The sequence below is a fragment of the Octodon degus genome, unplaced genomic scaffold (genome assembly GCF_000260255.1).
Source record: "Octodon degus isolate 3935 unplaced genomic scaffold, OctDeg1.0 scaffold00072, whole genome shotgun sequence".
NCBI lineage: Eukaryota > Metazoa > Chordata > Mammalia > Rodentia > Octodontidae > Octodon > Octodon degus.
In genome coordinates this window covers 4,777,014-4,800,290 of record NW_004524648.1, presented here as the reverse complement: position 1 = coordinate 4,800,290, position 23,277 = coordinate 4,777,014, and the positions used below count along the sequence as shown (strand labels likewise).

At 45.5% G+C, this 23,277-nt stretch overlaps 1 protein-coding gene across 1 annotated transcript; it reads left to right on the top strand.

Annotated features, from left to right (window-relative positions):
• The first annotated feature begins 7,065 nt into the window (after window positions 1–7,065).
• On the top strand, window positions 7,066–22,957 carry Pipox (pipecolic acid and sarcosine oxidase). The gene is made up of 8 exons (XM_004635391.2): window positions 7,066–7,253; window positions 11,190–11,338; window positions 19,599–19,812; window positions 20,293–20,475; window positions 20,970–21,116; window positions 21,457–21,615; window positions 22,164–22,239; window positions 22,520–22,957. The coding sequence occupies exons 1-8, from the start codon at window positions 7,140–7,142 to the stop codon at window positions 22,648–22,650; spliced, it is 1,173 nt and encodes a 390-aa protein (XP_004635448.1). The 5' UTR covers window positions 7,066–7,139; the 3' UTR covers window positions 22,651–22,957.
• Window positions 22,958–23,277: the final 320 nt, after the last annotated feature.

Here is a 23,277-nt window from a genome sequence, read left to right as displayed (position 1 = left end):
AGTAAGGAATTAACAGGCCCACATAGAAGAGAAAACCAGATGTTATAGAACACATCTTTCTTAAAAGGCACCTGTCGGGGGCTGGGAACATAGCTCAGAGGCACAGCACCTGCCTGGCAAGCACAAGGTCCTGAGTTCCATTCCTGATTAAAAAAAAAAAAAAAAAGAAAGAAAGATAAAAGAGAGGCACCTGTCAATTCTAGCAAATCTGAATTTTCCATTTTGATGGTCTGGTAGACTAGCACATAGGAATCTAAGCTTAGTTCCTGTACCTGTTGGAGATCTAGAAGAGCTACCCCATCAGAAGTAGGGTAAAATGAAGAAAGGAAGCCTTGTTCACATTGCCTGGGTATCGAGGGGCCCTCAGGCTGGACTCTGGATTTACGTAGCTCTGGGCTGATGGTGTCCGCGGCATCTGACAGGAGTACACCCGATCTTTTACAGTGCAAGCACCCTTCACATTCCAGTTACTCTCTTGGAGGCTCTACCATCATGACCTCATATCTGGGAGTACAGTGTGTGTGTGTGTGTGTGTGTGTGTGTGTGTGGTCTTCCGCTTCTATATCTATCTAAATCCCCAACACACAGCAACATCAGCAAAGTCTGTCTACAGAGATAGGACAGCAAGACCATATCCACTGGAAAAGTGGAGAATTCCAAAAAGTGGAGTCCTTGGTTAATCTTCCTCCATGTTATTGAGTTTTGGTTGTTATCTGTCAAGTCAGCCGAATTCATGCAACAGCTATTTTACTTTTCCTGTCCCCCATCCCCACCCTTTCCTCAACTCCCCACCTCAGAGGATAGCTATGTCAGTGAACATAGGAAGCCTGGGAAATGATAGAAAAGCTTCTCTTCAAAGGGGGAGTGGGCTACTGCTGACAGAGCCATAGAGCTGTTCTCTGTACCAGACATGCCCTCACCTCCACAGAGGACAACTCTCAGTGCTTTCTGGCTTGTCATTTCCTCCAGTGCTGCTGAGCTTTAATGGTACCTTTTTCAAAAGCCTAGTGGTGCGAATATACTACTTAATGAATACTGGGGCGTGTTTTAGAGTACCATGGTCAGATGAGTGTGTAAATGTGACATGTTTTTGCATAGGGATGGGGCAGAGAGACCTGGCAATAAGGTTAAGATGATTCAATTGGGGCTGGTGAGATGGCTCAGTGATCTAAAGCACCTACTTAGAACAAGCTTAGCAAAGCACAGGGACCACGGTTCAATCCCTCAGCACCACATGCCAGCCAGCCCCGCCCCCTGGTGGGCTGAGCTGGCCACACACACACACACACACACACACACACAAAAATTAAAAAAAAAAAAAGATGATTCAATGTTTCTCTTCAAGGAAGTTTTCCTTAAGAAAGGAAACCCTCTCTTTCCTCATTTTTAGTGCGTTTCTTCTCGCCCCAGTGAAGTCCAAGAGGACATTTTTGCAAGTGCATTCTCACTCTCAGGCTCAAAGATGATTTAATATTTTCTCAGAGGTTTCAGTGCAAATTCCCAGAACTTTTAATCTGCCTAGTAATTGCACTCTTATAAATTTTAAAATTTTATCTTTTAGCTTGGGTTTTTGAAAATTTTGAGACAGGGTCTCACTAAGTCACTGAATTGCCCAGGCTGGGCTTGAACCTTCACTCTTCCTGCCTCAGCCTCCTTGAGGGCTGGAGTCACAGGTGTGTACCACCTTACTCATCTGCAACCTTGCAATTTTGAGGGAGCAGAGTTGCCCTTGATATCGCCCGTGTTAACAAAAGCAAACACAAAGGCATGGCGGAAAACAGAAATCAGGCTTTCTGGGTGTTCCTCCCCTACCACATGAAGGTGGACATTATCCTGGCAGCTGACACCTGGCTGGGCCCACCCTGAATACCCAACACCACACAGACAGCCACACGACTTGGGGCACCTGTGATAGCCAGGGAGCCTCGCCATGTGTCACAAACATGTGATGCACCAAAGCCTCCTCTATACCACCGAAAACTGTGTGGCCAACAGAAAATGCACCGGCCCCTGTGGCTGATGTGGACTGCCAAGATAAAGGAAGTAAAAACATCAAGGTATTGTATAGCCTGCTAGTTTTGAGATTAATATATCTGTATCTGTACCTATATCTGTAAGCTTGTTTATATACCCACAGAATAACTTTTTAAAAAAGGAAAATAACAACAAAAGGAAATAGTGTTGCATCTGGTGGGAGAACTGAGCACTGAAGACAGGGTGGAAAGGAGACCACTGTGTTTCCTTTTGTTCATTTTATTGTTGTCCCATATGTATGCGTTAGCTATGAAAAATGACATGAAAAGAGGACTCCCTCTCTCTAAGAGGCTTAAGGGGAAGGCAGACATGGAAACACTTACAACAATGTGCACATTGTTATCACTGAGACTCCACAGGGTGGAAAGGGAGTATAGGAGAGAAGCTGTCTAATTCAGCTCGGGTACCAGGGAGCTTGGGATAACCAGAGTGAACACTGGAGCCTCTCTCAGCTCAGTGTCGCCACAGCACGGGGAGAAGGGGCCACAACAGAGCTGCAAGAACAGGCAGGAGCCAGTGTGCCAGGCTAAGGAGTTTGGATTTTTCTTCTGATAGCAAGTGGACAGCTATGAAAACATTTTCAGCAGGGAGTGACCTGTTCAGAATTGCCTTTTAGAGAGCTGTCTCTAGCAGGAACAAGGAGGACAGGTTAAGAGGGCCAAGGGTGAAGCAAGGAGGATGGGTCGTGAGGTTAATGCAATCCTCCAGGTGAGCCACGATGCATGGCTGCCCAGGAGCCAAGGGACCAGGGATGAAGGAGTGGGGATTCGACCTGAGACAGGAAGTGGGTCAGAGACACCGAGCTGTGCGCGAAGCCTGATCTGCACGTTCTCACACTGGCATCCTCCGCTCTGTGGAGCCCCAGTCACTCCTGGCAGCTGGCAGGATGGGTCCGAAGGGGATCTTCCGGGTCTGCCTGGCTCCCTGCCTCAAGCGCCAGTCTCTTGGTGAAACGGGGTAGGGAAAATAGAACAGAAGCCTCTCCCTCACCATTTAACTCCAAGGTCTCTCTTATTTATTCCGTGCTTTCTCTCCATTCGGGTCCTCTCATTATTTCTGAGCTGTACAGCTTGCTGCTTCCCTAGCTCCACTCTCCCACCCCTGTCTGCAAAGTGTCAATCAAGCCATCGAATGAGCAGCTCAGCCTCACATCCTCGGCGTCTCTGCCCCAGGACATGAGCAGCGATTGCTGACACACAAGCAGCAAGGTGTAGGGCTGCTGGCTCTCCCTTTAATAGTCTTCCGATCCAGAATGAGTGTTAAAATGGAATTTGAGGGGATCACATCTCTCTGCTTGCCCATGTCAGGACATCCACAAGGACGGCAACCTGAGAGAAGGGAAAGCCTTCAGAAGTCCATTTGCTTTTCATTTCAAGGTTGGGCCGTGGCCAGTGTCTGCTTTCGGAGGAGCTGTTTGAAATTCTTAACAAGAAGAATGCTTGAGTCCAGGAATACAGGGCAGCCTGTGAAGTAGGGATGGGGAAATGGAATTGTCATTTTATCTCTGAAGGGATATTATATTAAAAAGGGGTGGAGGGGCGGACTACAGAGCCGCTTCACGGCTTCCCTGGAGGACTGAACAATAAGAAGTGTCGGGGGCAGCAGGAAAAACCGAAAAGAGAACAAAGAAAGAACCTTCCTGGGACCTGGAACCAGTGACCAGGGAGATTTGAAGTATCTACTTCCCCAGGGAATTTCTCCTTTTTTTTTTTTAACTTGTGAATGGAAGCATGTTTTATAAAATACGGGAACTAATGAGCATTAAGCTCAATTACCTCACCAAATTCTCTTTAGATCTTTGATAACAGAACACACAGTTGTGATCAGTGTGGGCTTATTTGTGCTCTGCATCTCTTTCTGAGTGGCATTTCTTATATGTCCTGCCATACAGTGCAGAGTCCCCATGCCTGTCATTTGGAATAGCTACATACTATTCCAGAATTTGTTCAGCTATTTGCTGTTGTTGGCCAGTTTCCAGGGTTTTTTTAAAAAAATATTTTATTTTATTTATTTATTTTTTTTATTTATGTGTGTGTGTGTGTGTGTGTGTGTGGCTAGCTCAGCCCACCAGGGGGCGGGGCTGGCTGGCATGTGGTGCTGGGGGATTGAACCGCGGTCCCTGTGCTTTCTTGCTAAGCTTGTTCTAAGTAGGTGCTTTAGACCACTGAGCCATCTCACCAGCCCCCTTTTTTTTTTTAATATTTTAAAAACACAGATCTATATGCATGTCTCCATGCAATTGCCTCTCTCTCCCCCTGGGAAATAGTTCTTCAAGTAGAATTTCTGGGTCAGAATGTTTGAATCATTTTACCCTGGTTGTTGAGCACTGACCCAGCATGTTAGAAAAGATCCAGGCAGTCTGAATTGCCACCTTGCTCTATTTCTGTCTTTGTAGCACGGACAACATAAGATTGTGTCATTTTAATTCATTTTTGTTTATTTAATAGGCATATGACAGTACCTTACAGTTATTTAATTTCCATTTCTTTCATTGCTAGTGAGACTGGGCATACTTCCATGGAAGGATTTATTGTCTGCTTTTCCTTGTGTGTAAACGCTTCATCTCCTCTGACATCTTATCAAGAGAAATCCAGAGGTTGATCTTATAGATTTCTATCAAGGCTTTACATACTTAGTATAGTATATTTTTCTTGGTTATGTCTGCTATTTTTTGCTCTAAGAGAGCTAGCTGTCCAATTGTGAGGCAGATGCTAGATTGTCCCATGTGGGGTGTAGGGGGTGACACAGAGTTGAGATGACCTTTAGACTCTAAAATGATTTTTTTTTTCTTCCAGAAGGAAAGTCAGATGGCACCCCTCTCTGGGCTCCTTTTTTTTTTTTCTAGGAAAGGAAGGGCTGGGCTGAGAGGACAGCTAGTTGCTACGGCTACTCTGGGGGATTATTTGTGGAATGAAAAAGGTTGCTAGGGTCTCGATGGACTACTGTGCTGAGGCTGGGCAGCTAGCTTCCTATAGTCATATGGGCTTCCCGAATGCCTGTTTTCTCCCACTCACCGTATGGTCACGAGAAAAACAGCAAAATACTGAAATCAGAATCATCACTATAAGCTTTGACTAATCTTCAGCATAGCATAGTGTTTAAAGGGAAAGGTTCTTAAGCAGACGGACCTGGGTTCATGCTCAGCACCTGCATATGCCAAGTGTGCAGCTTTGGTAAATCCCAACCCCTCTAGGCCTTACTATCTTTAGCTGTTAAGTGGTGTTTCAGCTATGGCTGTGTAAAAAACTACCCTCCAAACCTAGTGGCTGAAAACAACTACCATTTTATTCTACCTCATGATTTTGTGGGTCAGGGGGAAGGGGAGATCGCTCAGTAGAATAAGTGCCTGGCAAGCACAAGGTCCTGAGTTCAATCCCAGATACCAATAAATAAATAAATAAATAAATAAATAAATAAATAAACAAAACAATGATTTTGTGGGTCAGGAATTCCAAAGAGGCTTGGCTGAACAATTCTTCTGTGCCACATGGCATTGACTGGGTCACTCAGCAATTCTAATCGGTGGACAGGCTGGGCTGGAGGGTTCAGGATGGCTCTCCTCTTAGGACTGGCTCTCAATATTGTCCTGAGGCCCTATATTTACCTGGTCTCTTCCACATGGTGGTTGGATTTCTAAGATGGGAGCTCAGGGCTCTAAGAACAAGGACAAGAAGAAGAAGCTGTGGAGATCAGAAAGAGTCGTGTATTCAACCACGTTCTATGGTTAAAGAGCCACAGAGCCTGGGATGGGAAGAATAAAAAAGAACTTGGGGCTGTCTTCAATCTCCCCAAAGTGGCCATAACAATACTCATTTTGGGGGCTGTGAGGATTTAATAAGATAATGTATTCAGAGGCAGATTTACCATGAAGCTAATGAAACTTCAACCATAGGGCTCCTTAATTTAATAATATCTTTTTTAAAAAAATGTGTGTCATACAGGGTCTACACGGTCTCACTCAGAGATCAGACTTGTCGTGATTCTCTTGTTTTCAGCCTCCCACGCGCTGGGATTACAGGCGGGTGCCACTATGCCCAGTCTCAATTGCCCTCTCAGTGCACCCGGGGGCAGAATCAGCAGAGCACGCCGGTGATCGAACCCCGGTTGCTGCACTCTGCCTAAGCAGGTGCAATGATATGGAACTGAATCTAGTGCTTAAATGTGATAAAGTATGTGCCTTGCCTCTGTGCTACACCCTCAGCTCCCATTTCTTTTTTTTGAACTCAGGTCTTGTGCTTGCCAGGGAAGTGCTTATTCTATTGAGCCATCTCCCCGGCCCCCATTTCTTTTGTTTTAAAGTAGACTTTTAAATATATAAGAATCAGGACTTTAAAACTCTGGCTCCATCCCAATGCAGGTGACAGCACTTATTTAGCATGCTGCCTCACACTGAGGGATATTCCATGCAGGGCTCCTCCATGTACTAGGTTGGTGCCCAATTCCTTCTCTGTGCCTGAGGAGAGGGCTCCTCCTCTCACTCTGTCCTTACCATTTTTTTTTTTCAGGATCATTTATTTTCCTTTTTCCCCAGTGAAAGTAACACATGCTGAGAATAATTTCATAATCACAAAACTGCCCTTCCAATTGGCCCCCTTCTACCCCTTGACCTAACCACCCATGAGGGAGGTGGGCCTTATCCTGGGCATCTCGCCAAGTTCTTAGCTAGCCTGTGGACTCTCTAAAGGAAATTAGGCTGAAGAGTGGAAAGCCAGCAGGGGGAGGCAGCATTCCCAGTGCCCAGCTTGGTCTAGGAGGCATTGAAATTCCAGGGCTGAAGTCCTGAGACAAAGATCATAATGAGACAGGAAGGTGGCCTAGGAAGGAGTCCATTTGCATGACAATAATTGAGCCAAGAATAGAAAGCTAGAGGGATGTAAGGGTGAGACTGGCAGCTGAGCTGGGCTAAATCTCACAAATCAAACTACCAGCTCTGCTCTGCAGGGGAGGTGGAGGCCAAGCCCTGTGCCAGGCTCTGGGGGAGGGCGAATGCAAAGGACACAGCCCCAGGGCATTGTGGGAACGCAGGCCAGGCTGGACTTTGCCTTCCTCCTCCTGGAGCTGCCTGTTTGCCTTCTCCTTCTTGGCTCTGTGGCTAAGTGGGCACCATGGCTGCTCAGAAAGATCTCTGGGATGTCATTGTGATTGGGGCAGGCGTCCAGGGCTGCTTCACTGCATACCATTTGGCCAAACATGGGAAGAGGGTCCTTCTGCTGGAGCAGGTACTGTGCGACTCTGCCCTTCTCTCCTGAAGGACTGTGCCTGGGAGGGCTTTCCAGAGTTGCAGGTTATAGGGCAAAGACAAAAGGCTGGAATCATCACAATTTCTTTGTAGTTTTGGAGTTTGGTTGCTTGACGTTTTATGACAATTAGAAACAAATTCCATTCTCTCTCAAACTCATGCAGCAGAGTTTCCAGACTCATTTCTTCTTTTCACTACCTCTCAATTTTTACCCTCAGCTAAGAACTGTCTCATGGCCTGTTTTTTTTTTGTTTTTTTTTTCTTTTTTAATGGTGCACGCGTGCATGAGCATGTGTGTGCACGCATGCATTTTGAGACATGGCAGTCTTTTTGCCTCAGCCTAAAGTGCTAGGATTCTAGATATAAACCGCCACCCCCAGCCCAGGTTGTTTTCCTTCCTCCTCTTCCTCTTCTTCCTTCTTCTTCTCTTCGTCTTTGGTCCTGGGGACTGAACCTAAGGCCTTTGCACTGAGTTATATTCCCAGGTTTTGTTTTTTTTTTTCATTTTTAAATTTTGAGACAGAATTTCACTAAATTGCTGTTTCCCAGCTGAGCTTGAACTCTTGAGCCTTTTGCCTCAGCCTCTCTGAGTGCTGGGATTGCAGGTGTGCACCACCACTCCAGGCTTGCTCTCTTGTCTCTTCAGTGTCCAGCTGGTTGGTTCAGGCCAGAAAAATAATCAGTTCTGCTTTGGTAACTTTAAGTAAAGAGGCATGGGCTGGTGAGATGGCTCAGTGGTCTAAAGCACCTACTTAGAACAAGCTTAACAAAGCACAAGGACCACGGTTCAATCCCCCAGCACCACATGCCAGCCAGCCCCGCCCCCTGGTGGGCTGAGCTGGCCACACACACACACATAAATAAATAAATAAAATTAAGTAAAGAGGCAAAGGTTGACATTCCAGAACCAAAGCTTCTTTTTACTGTCACCTCTGGTAAGAGCAGTTGCCCTGCTTGACACAAAGGAAGTAAGACTCAGGTCTTATTTTTCCCTAAAGGGAAGGTGATCCCAGTCAGTGCACTAGTAGTAACTCAAGTGAGCGGGCCCTGGGTAGCTGTAGGGTCCTTCAGAAGGCTGGGCCATCCATCTGTGAAGGTTTCTATCTCAGAGGGCTTGCCTTCTCTTTCCATTCTGCCTGCAGCTCTCTGGATGGGTTGTAGTTTACTCTTCCCAGTAATGAAATTTTCATTTCTCCATCAGTTTGCTCAAAGCCCAGGGGATTCCTCATTCATCCTCTTAGGAAAACACTCCACCTTTTGCTAAATCCCAAGGTAGTTCTCTTATTCTGAGTGACCTGAAGCCACAGAGAAAGGGTTATCAGTTTTTTTCATTCATTAATGAGGTGGACAGATTAGAATAATCTAGAAGATGCTGTTTACTTCTCCTTTTTGAGTCTAAGTGAGGGGTTGTTAGGGCAAAAGACCAGTTTCCAGTGGTCCCAGTGGACCAGGTTTGGCCACCTGTTCCCAAAACACCAACAAAGGAGAGAAAAGTGGTGGTGAAGGGCAGGGAAATAAGGCCTTAATCAGCATGGCCGTGCCCAAAGGACACATGAAGATGTTTGAGTTCAGTCTTCTAAGAGCTGAAACAAACCTTGCGGTTTTATAAGAAGGGGGAACAAAGACAAGGGTTGGGGGTTTGCATGGTTGTCAGAGCAGGTAATCTTGGTCATGATCTGGTTGATCTGAGGTCTCAGTGCTGGTTCTTCGAGGTTTGGATGAGGGCTTCTACGTGTAAAAGGCTCTCCTTTTCCTGGAATCCAAGGTAACTGAAGTTTTAGGACAATGGCTGGAAGATTCTAAGCATTGCTCCAGGGGGTCTGGAACTGGATGTTGTAAAAGCTGGCAATTGTATTTTTTGGGGAAGGGTCTACAGGGTATTTAGGGTCTCACTACTAGATCAGACTCATAGTGATCTGCCTGTTTACAGCCTCCCAAGAGCTAAGATTACAGGCGTGTGCCACCATGCCCAGTCTCAGTTGCAGGATCAGTGTGCCCCGAGGGCAGGGCTGGCATGGCAGGCCGGGGGATTGAACTCTGGTCCCTGCACTTGCTTGCAGGCACTTTAATCCACTGAGCTATTTGGCCAGCCCAAAAGCTGGCAATTGGATATGCCTACAAATCCTGAAATTTATTATTATTATTATTATTTTTGCAGTACCGTGGATTGAACTCAGGACCTTGCCCTTGCCAGGCAAGCACTTACTCTACTGAGCTATCTCCCTAGCCCCGAAAATTATTCTAGATATTCTTTTTTTTTTTTTTTTTTTTTGCAGAACCGAGGATTGAACTCAGGCCCTTGCGCTTTCCAGGGAAGCGCTTATTCCACTGAGCCATCTCCCCGGCCCCTATTCTAGATATTCTTAACTTTGTGTCCTCAGTCTTTTTTTTTTTTTTTTTGCTATGTACAAAAATTTTATTTATTTATTTTTATGTGTCCTTAGTCTTGTGGGCTTGTTTTATTTGAGACAGGGTCTCACTATGTAGTACAGGTTACCTCAAACTTACAGTGATCTCCTTCCTCTCTGCCCCTGAGTGCTGGGATTACAGACGTATGTCACCATGCCTGGCTTGATGTCCTCAGTCTTGAAGACAGATAAGAAAAGCTAGGTGGGGCCAGGGATTTAGCTCAGCAGCATAGCACCTAACCTGCCTACATACAAAGCTGAGCAGAGATCTGACACAAAGTTTTAAAAGTAATAAAGGAGATATATTAAAGGAAGGCAAGGCTGGGCATGGTAGTGCATGCCTGTAAATCCCAGCACTCCAGAAGGTGAGACAGGAGGACCACCATGAGTTTGAGGCCAACTTGGCCTACATAGTGAATTCAAAACCAGTTTGAACTATGAAGTGAGACCCTGTCCCTAAGCCACCCCTCCCCCCATGTAGGCAGAGATGCCAAACTTCCCCTTGCTTCTGCTTACCCATTGGGTATCTGTAGGCCCAGCTTCTAAGTTCCTGCTACAGGGTCAGATTGCACCTAGATGACTGAAGACTGGCCAGCAAAGGGACTTCTAAAGGGAAGGAGGGAGGGGGGCAGGAAAGGAAGAGAAGAAAAGAAACAAAGCTTTTGTCAAGAAGGAGGGGAGGGGCTGGCGAGATAGCTCAGTGGTCTAAAGCACCTACTTAGAACAAGCTTAGCAAAGCAGAGGGACCACAGTTCAATCCCCCAGCACCACATGCCAGCCAGCCCCAGCCCCTGGTGGGCTGAGCTGGCCACACACAAATAAATAAATAAATAAATAAATAAAATTAAAAAAAAAAAAAAAGAAGGAGGGGAGAAGGGATTAAAGGATTGGTAGGGGAATGGGAAATAAAGAATCAAATTGTGTTGTTTACAGGTACAAATTCCCTATTATGAATGTGATCATTATGTGTACTTAGAATGTATCAATAAATATAATTAATGATAAAAAATAAATGTTCTTTAGCCTTTAAAAAAAAAGAGAGAGACTTCTAAATGCAAGCCATGTTTGCAAAAAGGAATCTGAAGTGAATGCCATTGAAAAATTTCTGGCTTGATCACCAAGACAGTAAACTGGCCATAAAGGGAACATTTTGAAAGATTGTATGGAAGTATTTAAAGAATGAGTAGTGGGGCTGGTGAGATGGCTCAGTGGTCTAAAGCACCTACTTAGAACAAGCTTAGCAAAGAACATAGACCGTGGTTCAATCCCCCTGCACCACATGCCAGCCAGCCCCGCCCCCTGGTGGGCTAAGCTGGCCACACACACACACACACACACACACACACACTAAATAAAAAAAACTTAAAAAAAAAAAAAAAGAATCAGTAGCTTCCAGTTGACAGCACACATGAGATAGCTCCTGGAGAGGGGTTCAGCAAAAGGGGCAATGGCTACTATTATTATTATTATTATTATTATTATTATTATTATTTGTTCTTCACTTGTAGTTCTTTCTCCCACACTCCCGAGGAAGCTCCCATGGACAGAGCCGCATAATCCGAAAGGTTTATTCTCAAGACTTCTACACCCAGATGATGAACGAGTGCTATCAGATGTGGGCTCAGCTGGAGAAGGAGGCTGGAACCCCATTGCACAGGTGGGAGGGGAGGAATTCCTTGAATCAAGCCATTTGAACACTTGAAATGCCATGGGATGAAGCTCTCTGCTCAAGGGTGGTTGTTTTTACCCCAGAAGTCCCACCGAGTCCAGGCTCTGAGTTCCAGGACCGGGGTAGACCCTGTGTCCAAAGCGAGTAGAGGTTGTTTTGGAACAGTACTGGTACAGAGTACTGAGGGCAAATACCAGCGCTGGAAAACTGGCAAGGACCTGGCTGGAATCTATTTACACGTCGGTGGAACTTCTTTTAGGGAAGTGTTGAAATGGAGGAGAAGGAAGCTGCTTTCTTGGTCCTCCATACTCCTCACTATCCTAATTTTCCTACTGGGTCTTTGGGCCAGATTACTTTCAGGGAGGGAGCTGGAAGTCATTTCCCTGTTCCCCTGTGGCTCCCTGTAACCCTTAGTATTGCTGGGTAACCCACCTTTCGGATATCTGGGGAGGTAAGCAGAAAATCTGTCATGCAATGGGGAATTTAAATCGCCCTGCCTCCCCTCTCCTCTCCTCTGTACCTCTAACTGAACTTCCTTTACATAACCCTTGCTCTACCCCACAGGGTGACAGTTATTTTAATGGCCAGGAACCAAGAGGTTACTGTTCTGTTGCAGAAACACCATTAACTTAAGAACAAAGTGAAATCCATTATGCAAATACAGCTGGGGCAGCTAATTAAGAATTTATTCAGAGGCAGCTAATGCACCCAGCACCCAAATAAAGGAGCTCGTCTTGCTGAGGGGTAGCCTGGCACCGGCACCCTTCTCTGGCAGCCAACTGTGAATACTGCTGAGTGTCTCTGGCTAGAAGTGCCCGAGGCCTTGCAGCACACCCCTCTTCCGGGTGCACAAATACACGGAGTCTTCCAGAGGTTCCAGAGGGAGACAGCTTTGGGTTTGACTTTGTCCTCTAGTTCTTACTAGCTATGTGATCTTGGAAAAGTTTCTTTACTTCTCCATGCTACTTTTTATTTCCCATGCAGCTTTTTGAGGATTATGTGAGACTTCTTTTTTAAAAAAAGAAAAGAAAAATTACTGGGCACAGTGCCTAGAACCTTTAAATAACTGTTCCCTTCCACCTATTTTGGGTCAGCCATATTCTGACTCCTCTGGGGCATGGAGAAGAAGGGCAAGAGGCAAAAAGGACACAGTAACCACAGATGTCATGGGAATGAAAGCTGGAGAAAAGGAAAGGGACCCTCAGCTAGGAGATTCTCATGAACCTCACAATCCCCTGGTTTGGTGGAGGGTCAGGAGTTTGGAAGGACTTTAGAATCAGTCAGGTCTGGTTCTAAATCTCAGTTCTTATGCATTTAGCTGTGTGACTGGGAGGCAGGTGTTTAATTAACCTGGGCGAGACTCTGTTTTCTTACCTATAAAGTGGGGATAGTAGCATCTCTTTCATGGGGCTGCTGTGAGAAGTCTTTGATGGGTTTGAACAGTACCTGGAAAATCATATCATTACCATCTCTTTTGCACTCACAATAAGAAACAAGAAAAGAAAAAGAAAAAAGAATAAGAAAAAAAGAAACCAAGAGGGCTGTTCAAAGTATTTAGGATTGAGCATCTTCAATCTGAAAATCTGAAATCCAAAATGCTCCAAACTTTTTGAGCCCTGACATGCAAGTGGAAAATCTCACACCTGACCTCATGAAATGGAACAATCAAAGCACTGGTACTAGGCCAGGCATGGTAGTGCACACTTCCCAGAATTCTGGGAGGCTTGGGCAGGAGCACTCCAAGTTCTAGCCCATATGAGCCATTTAGCAAGACTCTCTCAAAAATAAAAAAAAAAAATGTACTGGGGATGTAGCTCAGTGTTAGGCCCCTGGGCTTAACTAACACACATACACAAAGAAAACAAACAAATGCAAAAACCACACAGGTGCTCTAAAAATAAATTACCGTTAGACTATGTATAAATGAATTTTGAGTCTAGACTTGGTTTCCATGCCAAAATACCTCATTATGTACATGCAAATATTCCAGAATGCCAAAAAGTCCCATACACTTCTGGTCCCAAGCATTTAGATAAGCGATACTTACTCTATGTATATTATACATTTACTTCTCCTCAAACCTCGAGAGGGCTGGTAATAAGTGATCAGGGTCTTTTATTTTTGAGAGACAGAGTTTTGTTCTGCTCTCCCGGTTGGCCTCAAATTCTTGGGCTCAAGTGATCTTTCTGACTCAGCCGCCCAAGTAGCTATAGGACTATAGGCTGTAGGCGTGTGCTGCCATGCCTATAGTACACTGGAGTCTGAATGCATTAATGGAAATCACAGAATTACTATACTCTTAGTCTAAGAACAGAGTTCAGCAAACCTTTTTTATAAAGGCCACATAGTATTTCAGGCTTTGCAGGCCATATGTTCTCTGCTGCAATTAGGCAGTTCTGCCATAGTAGTGTGGAAGCAGCCACAGACAAGATGGCAGTAAACGAACCTGGATGCGTTCCAATAAATCTGGACATGGAAATTTGAATTTTATATACTTTTCTTGTGTCATAAGGTGTTATACTTTTTATTTTATTTTGGTACTGGGAATTAAACCTAGGGAGCTCTGAGCTACATTACCAGCCCTTTTTAATTTTTCTAGTTTGAGGCAGGGTCTCATGAAGTTGCCCAGACTGGCCTTGAGGTTGCAATCTTTCTGCCTCAATCTCCTAAGCAGCTTGCACCATCAAACCCAACTCTTCTTCTGATTTTGTTAAATCAACCATTTAAAAATATATAACCAGCTGGGCATGGTACCACACACCTGTGAAGCCAGCACTCTGAAAGGCTGTGGCAGGAGGATTGCTAAATTCAAGCTCAGGCTGGGTAACTTAGTGAGACCTGTTTCAAAATAAAATAAGGCTCAGAATGTGGCTCAGTGTGAAGGTCTTACATTCAATCTGAAGTCCCAGATATATGATATGTTGGCTGTGTGGATCTGGCAAGAAGCCAGATTTGCTCCCTTGGTTGTAGTCTACTGGCCGCTGATCTGAATGATACCACAAACCAGTTATGTTGCCCATTACACCACCTCCAAACAAGTTCATGCCTCAATCATTCTAGGTCAAAATACTGCTACTGCACGTTTAAAGCCAGGGAAATATCATAACCCATGCTAAAAGCCTATTCCATCACAGCCCCAATTATGAAAGATGAAGAATGATGTGAATGTACTTTAAAAATCTTTAAAGTGCTGGAGCACTAAGTATTATTATCATTGTTGTTATTATTCTATCATTAACAAGCAGTATCTTATGCTAACCTAATTTACGCAGGCATGCTAAATTTTTTACTTCCTTTACTAGTAGAAACCCAGAGCAGATACCGCCCATTCTGGGGGTGGTATCTGAATATACCTTTCTACCTGGGCTAAATGTCATTCAAATTATTTTAGCTTTTACATGTAATTTTGATTTTCTAAATGATTCATCATCGTTGTGATTCTTCTACCCCAATGCTAGAAGAACCAGCACAATACCATAGCCGATAGAAAGGAACATAATGCCATTTGATAATGATTAAAAAACAAAAGCCTTTAGGAGTTGGTATGAAGGTGGCTGTCCAATTCTTTTTATTCTGTTCTGCTGCTTCCTATGACAGCAGCATACTATATATGGGTGGGCTCAGAATATTTGCATATATTCTGGGAACAGACAATGACACATGTGTCAGATCACAAGGTCTGAATCTTTTGTGATGTGTACAGCCAGGATGCTGATACCAACAGCAAAGCCCAGCTCCGTGGCCCATCTCTTTCCTGCCCCGCCTTCTCCCTTTGAGTCCTACTATCCAGCTCATGACCCGGGCTGCCCCTTCTTCGCTCACAATATCAGACAAGATCACAGCCGTAGGCAGTACAGCTGCTGGCAGAACCTGGTGGCCCCCTCCGCAGCTGCTGCTTCCTGTGTCTGCGAAGTGTCTGGCTTGTCAGCCACATCCCCTCCCTGGAGCAGTCTTTGTTAACCAATTCCTCCTCGGCCCACTGAGCGGAAGATGAAACACAGAGAGCTCCTCCAAAACCAACAAAGACAGCAGCCATTACTGAGTCCCTTCCCCAAGGTGACTCAGAGCTGGCTTGCCTGGCACTTTTAAGCGGGTGAGTGAGGGGGGAAAGCTGGAGCCCACAATGGAAGTTGGCAGAGCAGGGAGAGCCGTTTCTCCCCTACCAGGTCCTCCCTGCTCCATCCACACCCGTCTCACTGTAGTAAGTGGTGGAAATCCCAGCTCTCCAGCTTCTAGCATCATGCCCAAGGCATTAGTCTGCCACCAAAGAGGCCCTTGGGAGGAATCTTCAGTGGCCTCTGGCACTGGATCCAGCTGAGATTGGGAGAGAAGCATAATTCATACTAAAAGCTCTCAATACTGATGGGCATTTTGGGCAGGGGGAATCTTCAAAGTTTTTAGTTCCCTGTCCACGCCTGTGCTGGCTTCAAACCCTTCTTTTTAGTCCTGTCCTGACTTGTCATTTCCTGGTCACTTCTCCCTTGCAGATGCCTGTCCTTTCTCACCCTTCTCCTTCCCAAACTTTGTAGCATAGGTCTGAGTAGAAAAAGAGGAGGGGAAAGCCCAGAGCACAGGGGTGAGAAATTAATGCAGAATGAGCAGTCTATTTATTGGTATCTAGGAAAAGCCATTAAGAAAATAAGCACTTAAATGATTTTCAATCTGCCCATGGAAGTCATCTATCTTCATACTGGGGGGAAAAGACCCGTTTTCCAATCCAGGTTTTGATTGACTGATTTCCAATTCTCTGAGCATTTCCCATAGGAGCCTCTCACCTATCTCCCATAATGACAGGCCTTTGCATTTCCAGGCAGTGTTTTACATTTATTTCCGATTTGCTCATAATGGTCAAAAATCTCTCTCCAATCCAAGGCATTTCTCCAGCAGAGCACGGTTTCCCTCAGGCCAAATAGCTCAGCTGTGATCCACGGAAAATGAGAATTTCCCAAACACGTCTTTGGACGAGGGGAGGGTCTGCCATCACAAATTCAGATGGAAAATTTCCCACTGTTAGATCAATATCTGGGCTAAAAAATAAATGCCACAGGGGCAGAGAGCTGGAGCAAAATGATTACAATCGGCACAATTACATTCACCGGCAGAATCAGCTCACTGATTACTCCTCAGGATGGGGAGCTCCCGCTTCATCCACCACAGGACAGCTTGGGAATTAGAACATCACTCAGCATTTCATAATCTGAGAGATTTGCCTGTTGTCTTGGCATGAGTTCACTTTTCCCAGACAACATGTCCCTGTAAAAGGAAAGAAGGGAGGAAGATGGAAAGAAGGAAGACAGGAGAGACGGAAAGCTGGGAAAAGAGAAAGTAAATCTCACAGAGCAGGAGTGACCAAGCCTGCTGTATTGCCAGCAGGGGTTAGAACACACTGCTGTGGAGTCTTCATGCCAGAGACATTGCCTCTGCTTAGGTGAGGTGTAAGCCAGGGCTTTCCCAGAACTGTACCCAACAAGGATCCCAATAAGTAAAAAGGACAAGAATATACACTTGGGGCTGGGGTATAGCTTAGTGGTAGAACACTTGTATAGCATACACAGGGCTCTGACTTCAAATCCCTAGCATTGTAAACAAAACAAAACACCTGGTAACATTTTTCCCCACTGTTGGGATTGAACCCAGAGACTTGAATATGCTAGGCAAATGTTCCTCCGCTGAGCTGTACCCCCGCCATCTCCCATGTGATAGCAAGTCCTCCTTCTTCTCATCCTTCTCCCCATCTTTCCTTTTTCTTCTTCATACTGCTAGGAATTCAACCCAGCACCTTATACAACAAGTACTCTACCACTGAGCTAGATCCCTGGCCCTTTAAAAATTTTTTTTCAGTACCGGGGATTGAATTCAGGACCCTGCGCTTGCCAGGCAAGCACTTATTCTACTGAGCTATCTCCCCGGCTCTTTTAATTTTTTTTCCATAATTTTATCGAGAAACAAATAGCAATGAGACAGTTTCAAATCAAATTGGTAGACAGTTTCAATAATTAACACATTGCATACATTCGTCCTAGTGGTTAATTGCTGTACAAGATGCGGACATGATATCCTATTTAATTTTGTTTTGACACAGAGTCTTACTAAGTTGCTTGGGCTGGTCTTGAACTAGTGCTTCTCCTGAGGAGCTAAAATGACAGGTGTTCACTACTATGTTTGGCCTGACATGGCTTCTTTTTTATTTCTTTTTTTTTAAATTTATTTATTTATTGTGTGTGTGTGTGTGTGTGTGTGTGTGTGTGTGGCCAGCTCAGCCCACCAGGGGGCGGGGCTGGCTGACATGTGGTGCTGGGGATTGAATCGCGGTCGCTGTGCTTTTGCTTAGCTTAAGTTTGTTCTAAGTAGGTGCTTTAGACCACTGAGCCATCTCACCAGCTCCCCTCTTTTTTATTTCTTTGTGGTACTGAGTCTTGAACTCAAGGCCTTTACATTGAGTTACATCCCTAGACCCCACTGTTTGTGTTTTATTTTGAGACAGGGTTTCACTAAGTTGCTGCGTCCTCCGGGCTGGGTTTGAACTTGCAATGCTGTTGCTTCAGCTTCCTGAGTATCTGGAATTATAAGCATGTGCCCACCATGTCTGGCCCTATGGGGCTTCTAAATTATTTTGTTGACCGAGAAATTTATACTAGGCAAGTTTTCATTACTTGAGAACCAATCTGAAGTCCTTTTGGGGGGCCACATAAAAGAGTCTGTCTCCTGGCTGCTGGGGATTTCTACCGCGTCTCTCCTCCGCTGAGCTTTGAAGTGGCAGAAGCTGGCGCCGCTATCTCGCTACTGCTGAATGCCGGGTAGGCGGAGGCCATGGCAAATGGATTGGGCACGCTGCGCGGCTCTGTGTACTGACACCGGCCCCCGAGTCCGCTGTGTCTCTACCCCCTCCCAATCTTCTCTTTAATCCCCCCAACCAGATAATGTGGGATTTGGAACCATGTAATATCCATGAGACTCCATTATAGGCTATTACGAGCTTTATACACAGTACCTGGGGGATGTATCAGGCTGCAGCCGGTCACTGTGGCTGCTGAAACCAAGAAGAACCACAGGAATGGGCTCATGGGCAGATGGACCCTCCCATTGTTTAGATCGTTGTCCCCCAAAGAGCTCTGCTTTCTGGTGACAGGTGCAGGAAGCATTAAAGAGAGACTGCTTTTACTCTCTTCCAGAATAAGAAGGACAGAGAGGTGTAAGGGAAAAACAAAATTAGAGGATCACTGAATTTATTGCTAGAGCTCAAAGAGACCAGCTATTGGTGTTTACGTGTGGAAGTGCTTCTGGTATTTGGAGTGGAATCTTCTTGAGCGCTGTAGATTTAGTATTCCTGACCATTGCTCATTAACTGTGAGTGGCAACCTCAGACACTGCAACAACTATCAATGTGGTCCATACCATTTCTCCTGGCTGTGGGTAGGAGAGGGACCCCACCAATAGTTCAACAAGCACATATTACAGAAGAAGAATCTGGGCCCCAAGAGGTGAATGACTGGATCAAGGTCATACCAAGGTGATGCCAGGCTTAGAAGGAGAGCCAGATCTCCCAATTTAGAATGCTTTCCACCAAACAGGCAGTCTCTGAGAAAGAATTGAGAAGGGCACACACAGCAAGGGACAGATGTTATATGACAAGAAAAGGGAAGAGGAAAACAAACAGTGGGGGTTGGGAAGAGGATAGAGAATAGAGGGAGAGGGCCAGGAAGATAGCTCAGTAGAATAACTGCTTAACTGGCAAGCACAGGGTCCTGAGTTCAATCCCCGATTAAAAAAAAAAAAAAAGAAAGAAAGAAAGAAAGAAAGAAAGAAAGAAAGAAAAGAAAAGAAAAGAAAAGAAAAAGAATAGAGAGAGGAACATAAAGAATGAGTCAGGGACAGGAAAAAGGAGAAGGAATCTGGCTGGACACCTAGCACCTTTAGGTGTATGAAAGATGAAAGGACCTAGGACCTCTGTTCTCAGGGCCAGGATGGAGGGACAGGCAAACCACACGTAAACTTGAAAATAGGCTGGAAACCACCTGTAGAGCACCAGTACTCTTACAGCATCACTCATCTTTTGGGAAAACAACTTTTTCCAAATCTCTAGTTCACCTGAGAAGTGGGGCTTTTGGAAGTAGAACTGGATGGTTTCATCTGTTCTTTGAATACAAGGTCATGATTCCCTTCAGCTGAAGAATGACAGCAAATGAATACCAGGCCCTGACACAGCCCTTCACCAGGCTTATTTATTTATTTATTTGGTGCTTAACAGGAACACTGAACTACTGCTCCTAGGAAAGAAGGAGAATCTGGAATTAAAGACAATGGAAGCCATTCTGAGTAGGCAGGGGATAGAACACCAGTATCTCTCATCTGAGGAACTAAAGCAACATTTCCCAAATCTCCGGTTCACCAGAGGAGAAGTGGGGCTCTTAGATAAGACTGGAGGCGTCCTTTATGCAGACAAAGCTCTCAAAGCCATTCAGGTAATGTTGCACAGCCCTGGAAAATGCTCTGGACATCCTGGCTCCCAAATCAGCCAGCTAGACCCAGAATCCTCCCGCCCCCTACCCCAAAGTGAGGGCCTTTGCTCTGTTGCCTTTGGTCTTAAAAGTTTATTTATTTATTTATTTATTTATTTAGAGTGTGTGTGTGTGTGTGTGGCCAGCTCAGCCCACCAGGGGGCGGGGCTGGCTGGCATGTGGTGCTGGGGGATTGAACCGTGGTCCCTGTGCTTTTTTGCTAAGCTTGTTCTAAGTAGATGCTTTAGACCACTGAGCCATCTCACCAGCCCCTGCCTTTGGTCTTGACCATTAGTGCAGGGCATTTTTATACTCCTGCTGGCCTTATGAACCTGGGAGGGGAGATCTAGATTCTACACTTTCTTATCTGCTTTAAGTGAAGGCCTTTTTGTCCACCAGGGCGAAGAACATATTTAACTAATTTGCCTTTCCCTGCCCTTTCAGGATGGAATTCACCGGTTTGGAGGAACAGTGCATGATGGAGAAAAGGTGATAGAGATAAGACCTGGGGACCCGGTCACAGTGAAAACCACCTCCAGGAGCTACCAAGCGAAGAGCTTGGTCATCACAGCAGGTCCTTGGTCCAAAAAGCTGCTCCAACCCCTAGGGATTGATTTACCGCTCCAGGTAGGGGAAGTAGGCATCCTGAGAGTGAATGCTTAAGAGACCTTTTGGGGCCAGGTAGACTAGATATTGAGTTCTGGATCTGCCACTTACTAGTGAAAGATGTTGGGTAAATTAGTTCAGCTTGTGGTGCCTCAAGTTTTATCAATATGGGGTTAATAGCTACCTCAAGGGACTGTTGGAGAGTTAAATTATATAGTATATATAGAGTTCTTAGAAGAAGGTCTGGTTTACAGTAAACACTGAATAAATACAAGGTGTTACTGGAACTTCTGGAATGACAGAAAAGTGAGGCTGGGTTACAGCTATGGGGAAAGGCATAGGAGTCTGGAGATCTTTATGCCTCATAATGTCATTTCCTCTCAACAAGGAAATGAAGCGAGAACTGGTTTAGACAGGGACAAGTGTGAAAGTACTGTTGGATTCCAGAAGGAACTCTGTTGTCTGTAGAGTTCCATGGTTTTCTCTTTGTGTCCCACTTCCTCCCATACTTCAAGATTCTACTGATCAATGTGTGTTACTGGAGAGAGAAGGTTCCTGGAAGCTACAGTGTGTCCCAGGCCTTTCCTTGCTTCATGTTCCTGGACCAGGCTCCCCATCATATCTATGGGCTGCCTGGGGGAGAATATCCTGGGCTGGTGAAGGTAAGTGGAGAGGCAGAGTGAGGTGGCTGCTTGAATTAGCCCCTCCACAGACTTCCCCTGTTCTGGTGGGCAGTAGTGGAGTTAGCTTCACTATGTATTCACTATTTGCTGTTTGCAGAGCAAAACCCTAAGCTATCCCAAGGCCCAGCCAGAAGAGTCTTTCCTTTGTAAACATAGGGGGTGCAGGGGCTGACATCAGGCAACCTCTGGTAGCAGCAGATAGCATCTGTCAGGATGGGGTAAGGCCAGGAGGATGGATGGGGACATCCTATGTACAAAGCTGCCCCTCTGTGGAGTGCGGGGTCAGCCTTATTGACCAAACTGCTCTAATGGTGACCAGATCTGCCTTCACCATGGCAACAATGTGGACCCCGAGGAGCGGGACTACCCCATGGCTTTCACACATGTCCAAGATGTCCAAATCCTACGCCACTTTGTCAAAGACTACTTCCCTGACCTGAAGTCTGAGCCTGCCATCATGGAGCGCTGCATGTACACGGTAAGGGAGGCCAGGAAGGAGACAGGTAGACCTTGTACTAGCCAGGACCAACCACATTTGACCCCTGACACAACATGACCTGAAACAAGGAAGCTAATTTCTATGGGTTGGTCCACCTCCACCAGAGAGGGCCCACTAGGGGTTATTCATATTCTTTTACATTAGGCAACTAGGTTTATGCCTGGCAGCCTTTCACTATATTTCCCAGAAGAGCTTTAAAAGATTTTTTGGCAAGATGCTCCAGTTGAACAGGCCTTAGGGACAAAGAGAAGAGACAGATGTCACCAGTGCCTGAGGCATCTTGGCTAAAGTTGGTTCATAAAGATGAAATGAGCACCTACTGTGTTCATGGCTCAGTAGGAGCAGAGAGACAGATGGACAGATGAGAAAGACTGGCAGAACCACAGGGGTGCCTGGCATGCAGGAAACATGCCTGTGCCCCATCCTTTCTCTCTGGAAAGAAATCCAATCCAAGCCTCTCCTGTCAGAGCCTGTCATTCCTCTTCTCCCTGTCCTTAGCTGACATAGGTGTAACTATTTCTTTCTAGAACACCCCTGATAAGCACTTTGTTCTTGATCATCACCCGAAGTACGACAATATTGTCATTGGTGCTGGATTCTCTGGTGAGCCCAAAGAGGGGGATATGGGAGCCTTCAATCTGATCTACCTCAGTGCCAGGCAAAATGATATTTTCCATGTTCTTAGCTGCCCAAGTGTCAGAGGCCAGACATGTAGTGTATAAAGAGGCTGGGTGGTCACGGAGGGAGACTTGCAGTGAGAGGTAGTGACTAGGTTTCAGATGAGATAAAGCAGAGGGGTAACCTGTTTGGTTAAGCAGGGAATGTTTCAAGAGCTGAGCTTCTAGGTCCCTGCGGATGCATGACCATTTACTCCTTCTCTTAGGTCATGGATTCAAGCTGGCCCCGGTTGTGGGGAAGATCCTGTGTGAATTAAGCATGAAATCAGTGCCATCCTATGACTTGGCACCGTTTCGCATAAGCCGTTTCTCCGGCCTGGGCAAAGCCCACCTTTGATGGCTGGACTGCCTTCTGCACCCAGGCCTCTGCTGGGAAGAGTTCTGGGAAGTGACCCCGAGACACATTCTTTTCTCTTAATTTGATTCTCTTTTCTGGGACTTAGGGTAGATTTGACTAAATCTTTTCAGGGGAGGGTAAACAAGATGATCTCCTACAGACCACTAGTACTCTTGGGGGTCCTTTTCCCTAAAACTAAGGAGCCCTCCTAGGACAGAGTCTTCCTCCATCACACTCATCAAGTCTCATAGCTGCACAATAAATGTTTGATGAAAAAATGCGTTGAATAAACAAATAATTGCATTCCATAAAAGTCTGTGGTGGGCTTTCTTTTCTATGTGATCTTATTTCTTGCAGCAGGCTCTAATTGTCTAAATTAGCATCATAGAATCTGCTACCCCCAGGAATCCACAGCATCATGATCACCCCTCTGCACGGTACTGCACCCCCTTTCTTTGTCTGATCTTCATCTTTTCTCTGGATCTGCAAAGACACTCCCTCCGCTCCCCAGTCCCTCATTAAGGTGTATTGTCAGGTCCTTATGAAGATGGAGCTGTTATACCAGAAAGAAGAAGAGAGACACACTCGCTTAGAAGCCCTGTTCAATGTTTGAATGTTAAATGTGCC

Excerpts from the sequence above, each read along its gene's own strand:
- Pipox (XM_004635391.2), top strand. The coding sequence starts at position 7,140 with ATGGCTGCTCAGAAAGATCTCTGGGATGTCATTGTGATTGGGGCAGGC. Across the intron at positions 11,339-19,598 it reads GCTGGAACCCCATTGCACAG|GAACACTGAACTACTGCTCC; the intron begins GTGGGAGGGGAG and ends GGTGCTTAACAG. Across the intron at positions 20,476-20,969 it reads GGATTGATTTACCGCTCCAG|ATTCTACTGATCAATGTGTG; the intron begins GTAGGGGAAGTA and ends CCATACTTCAAG.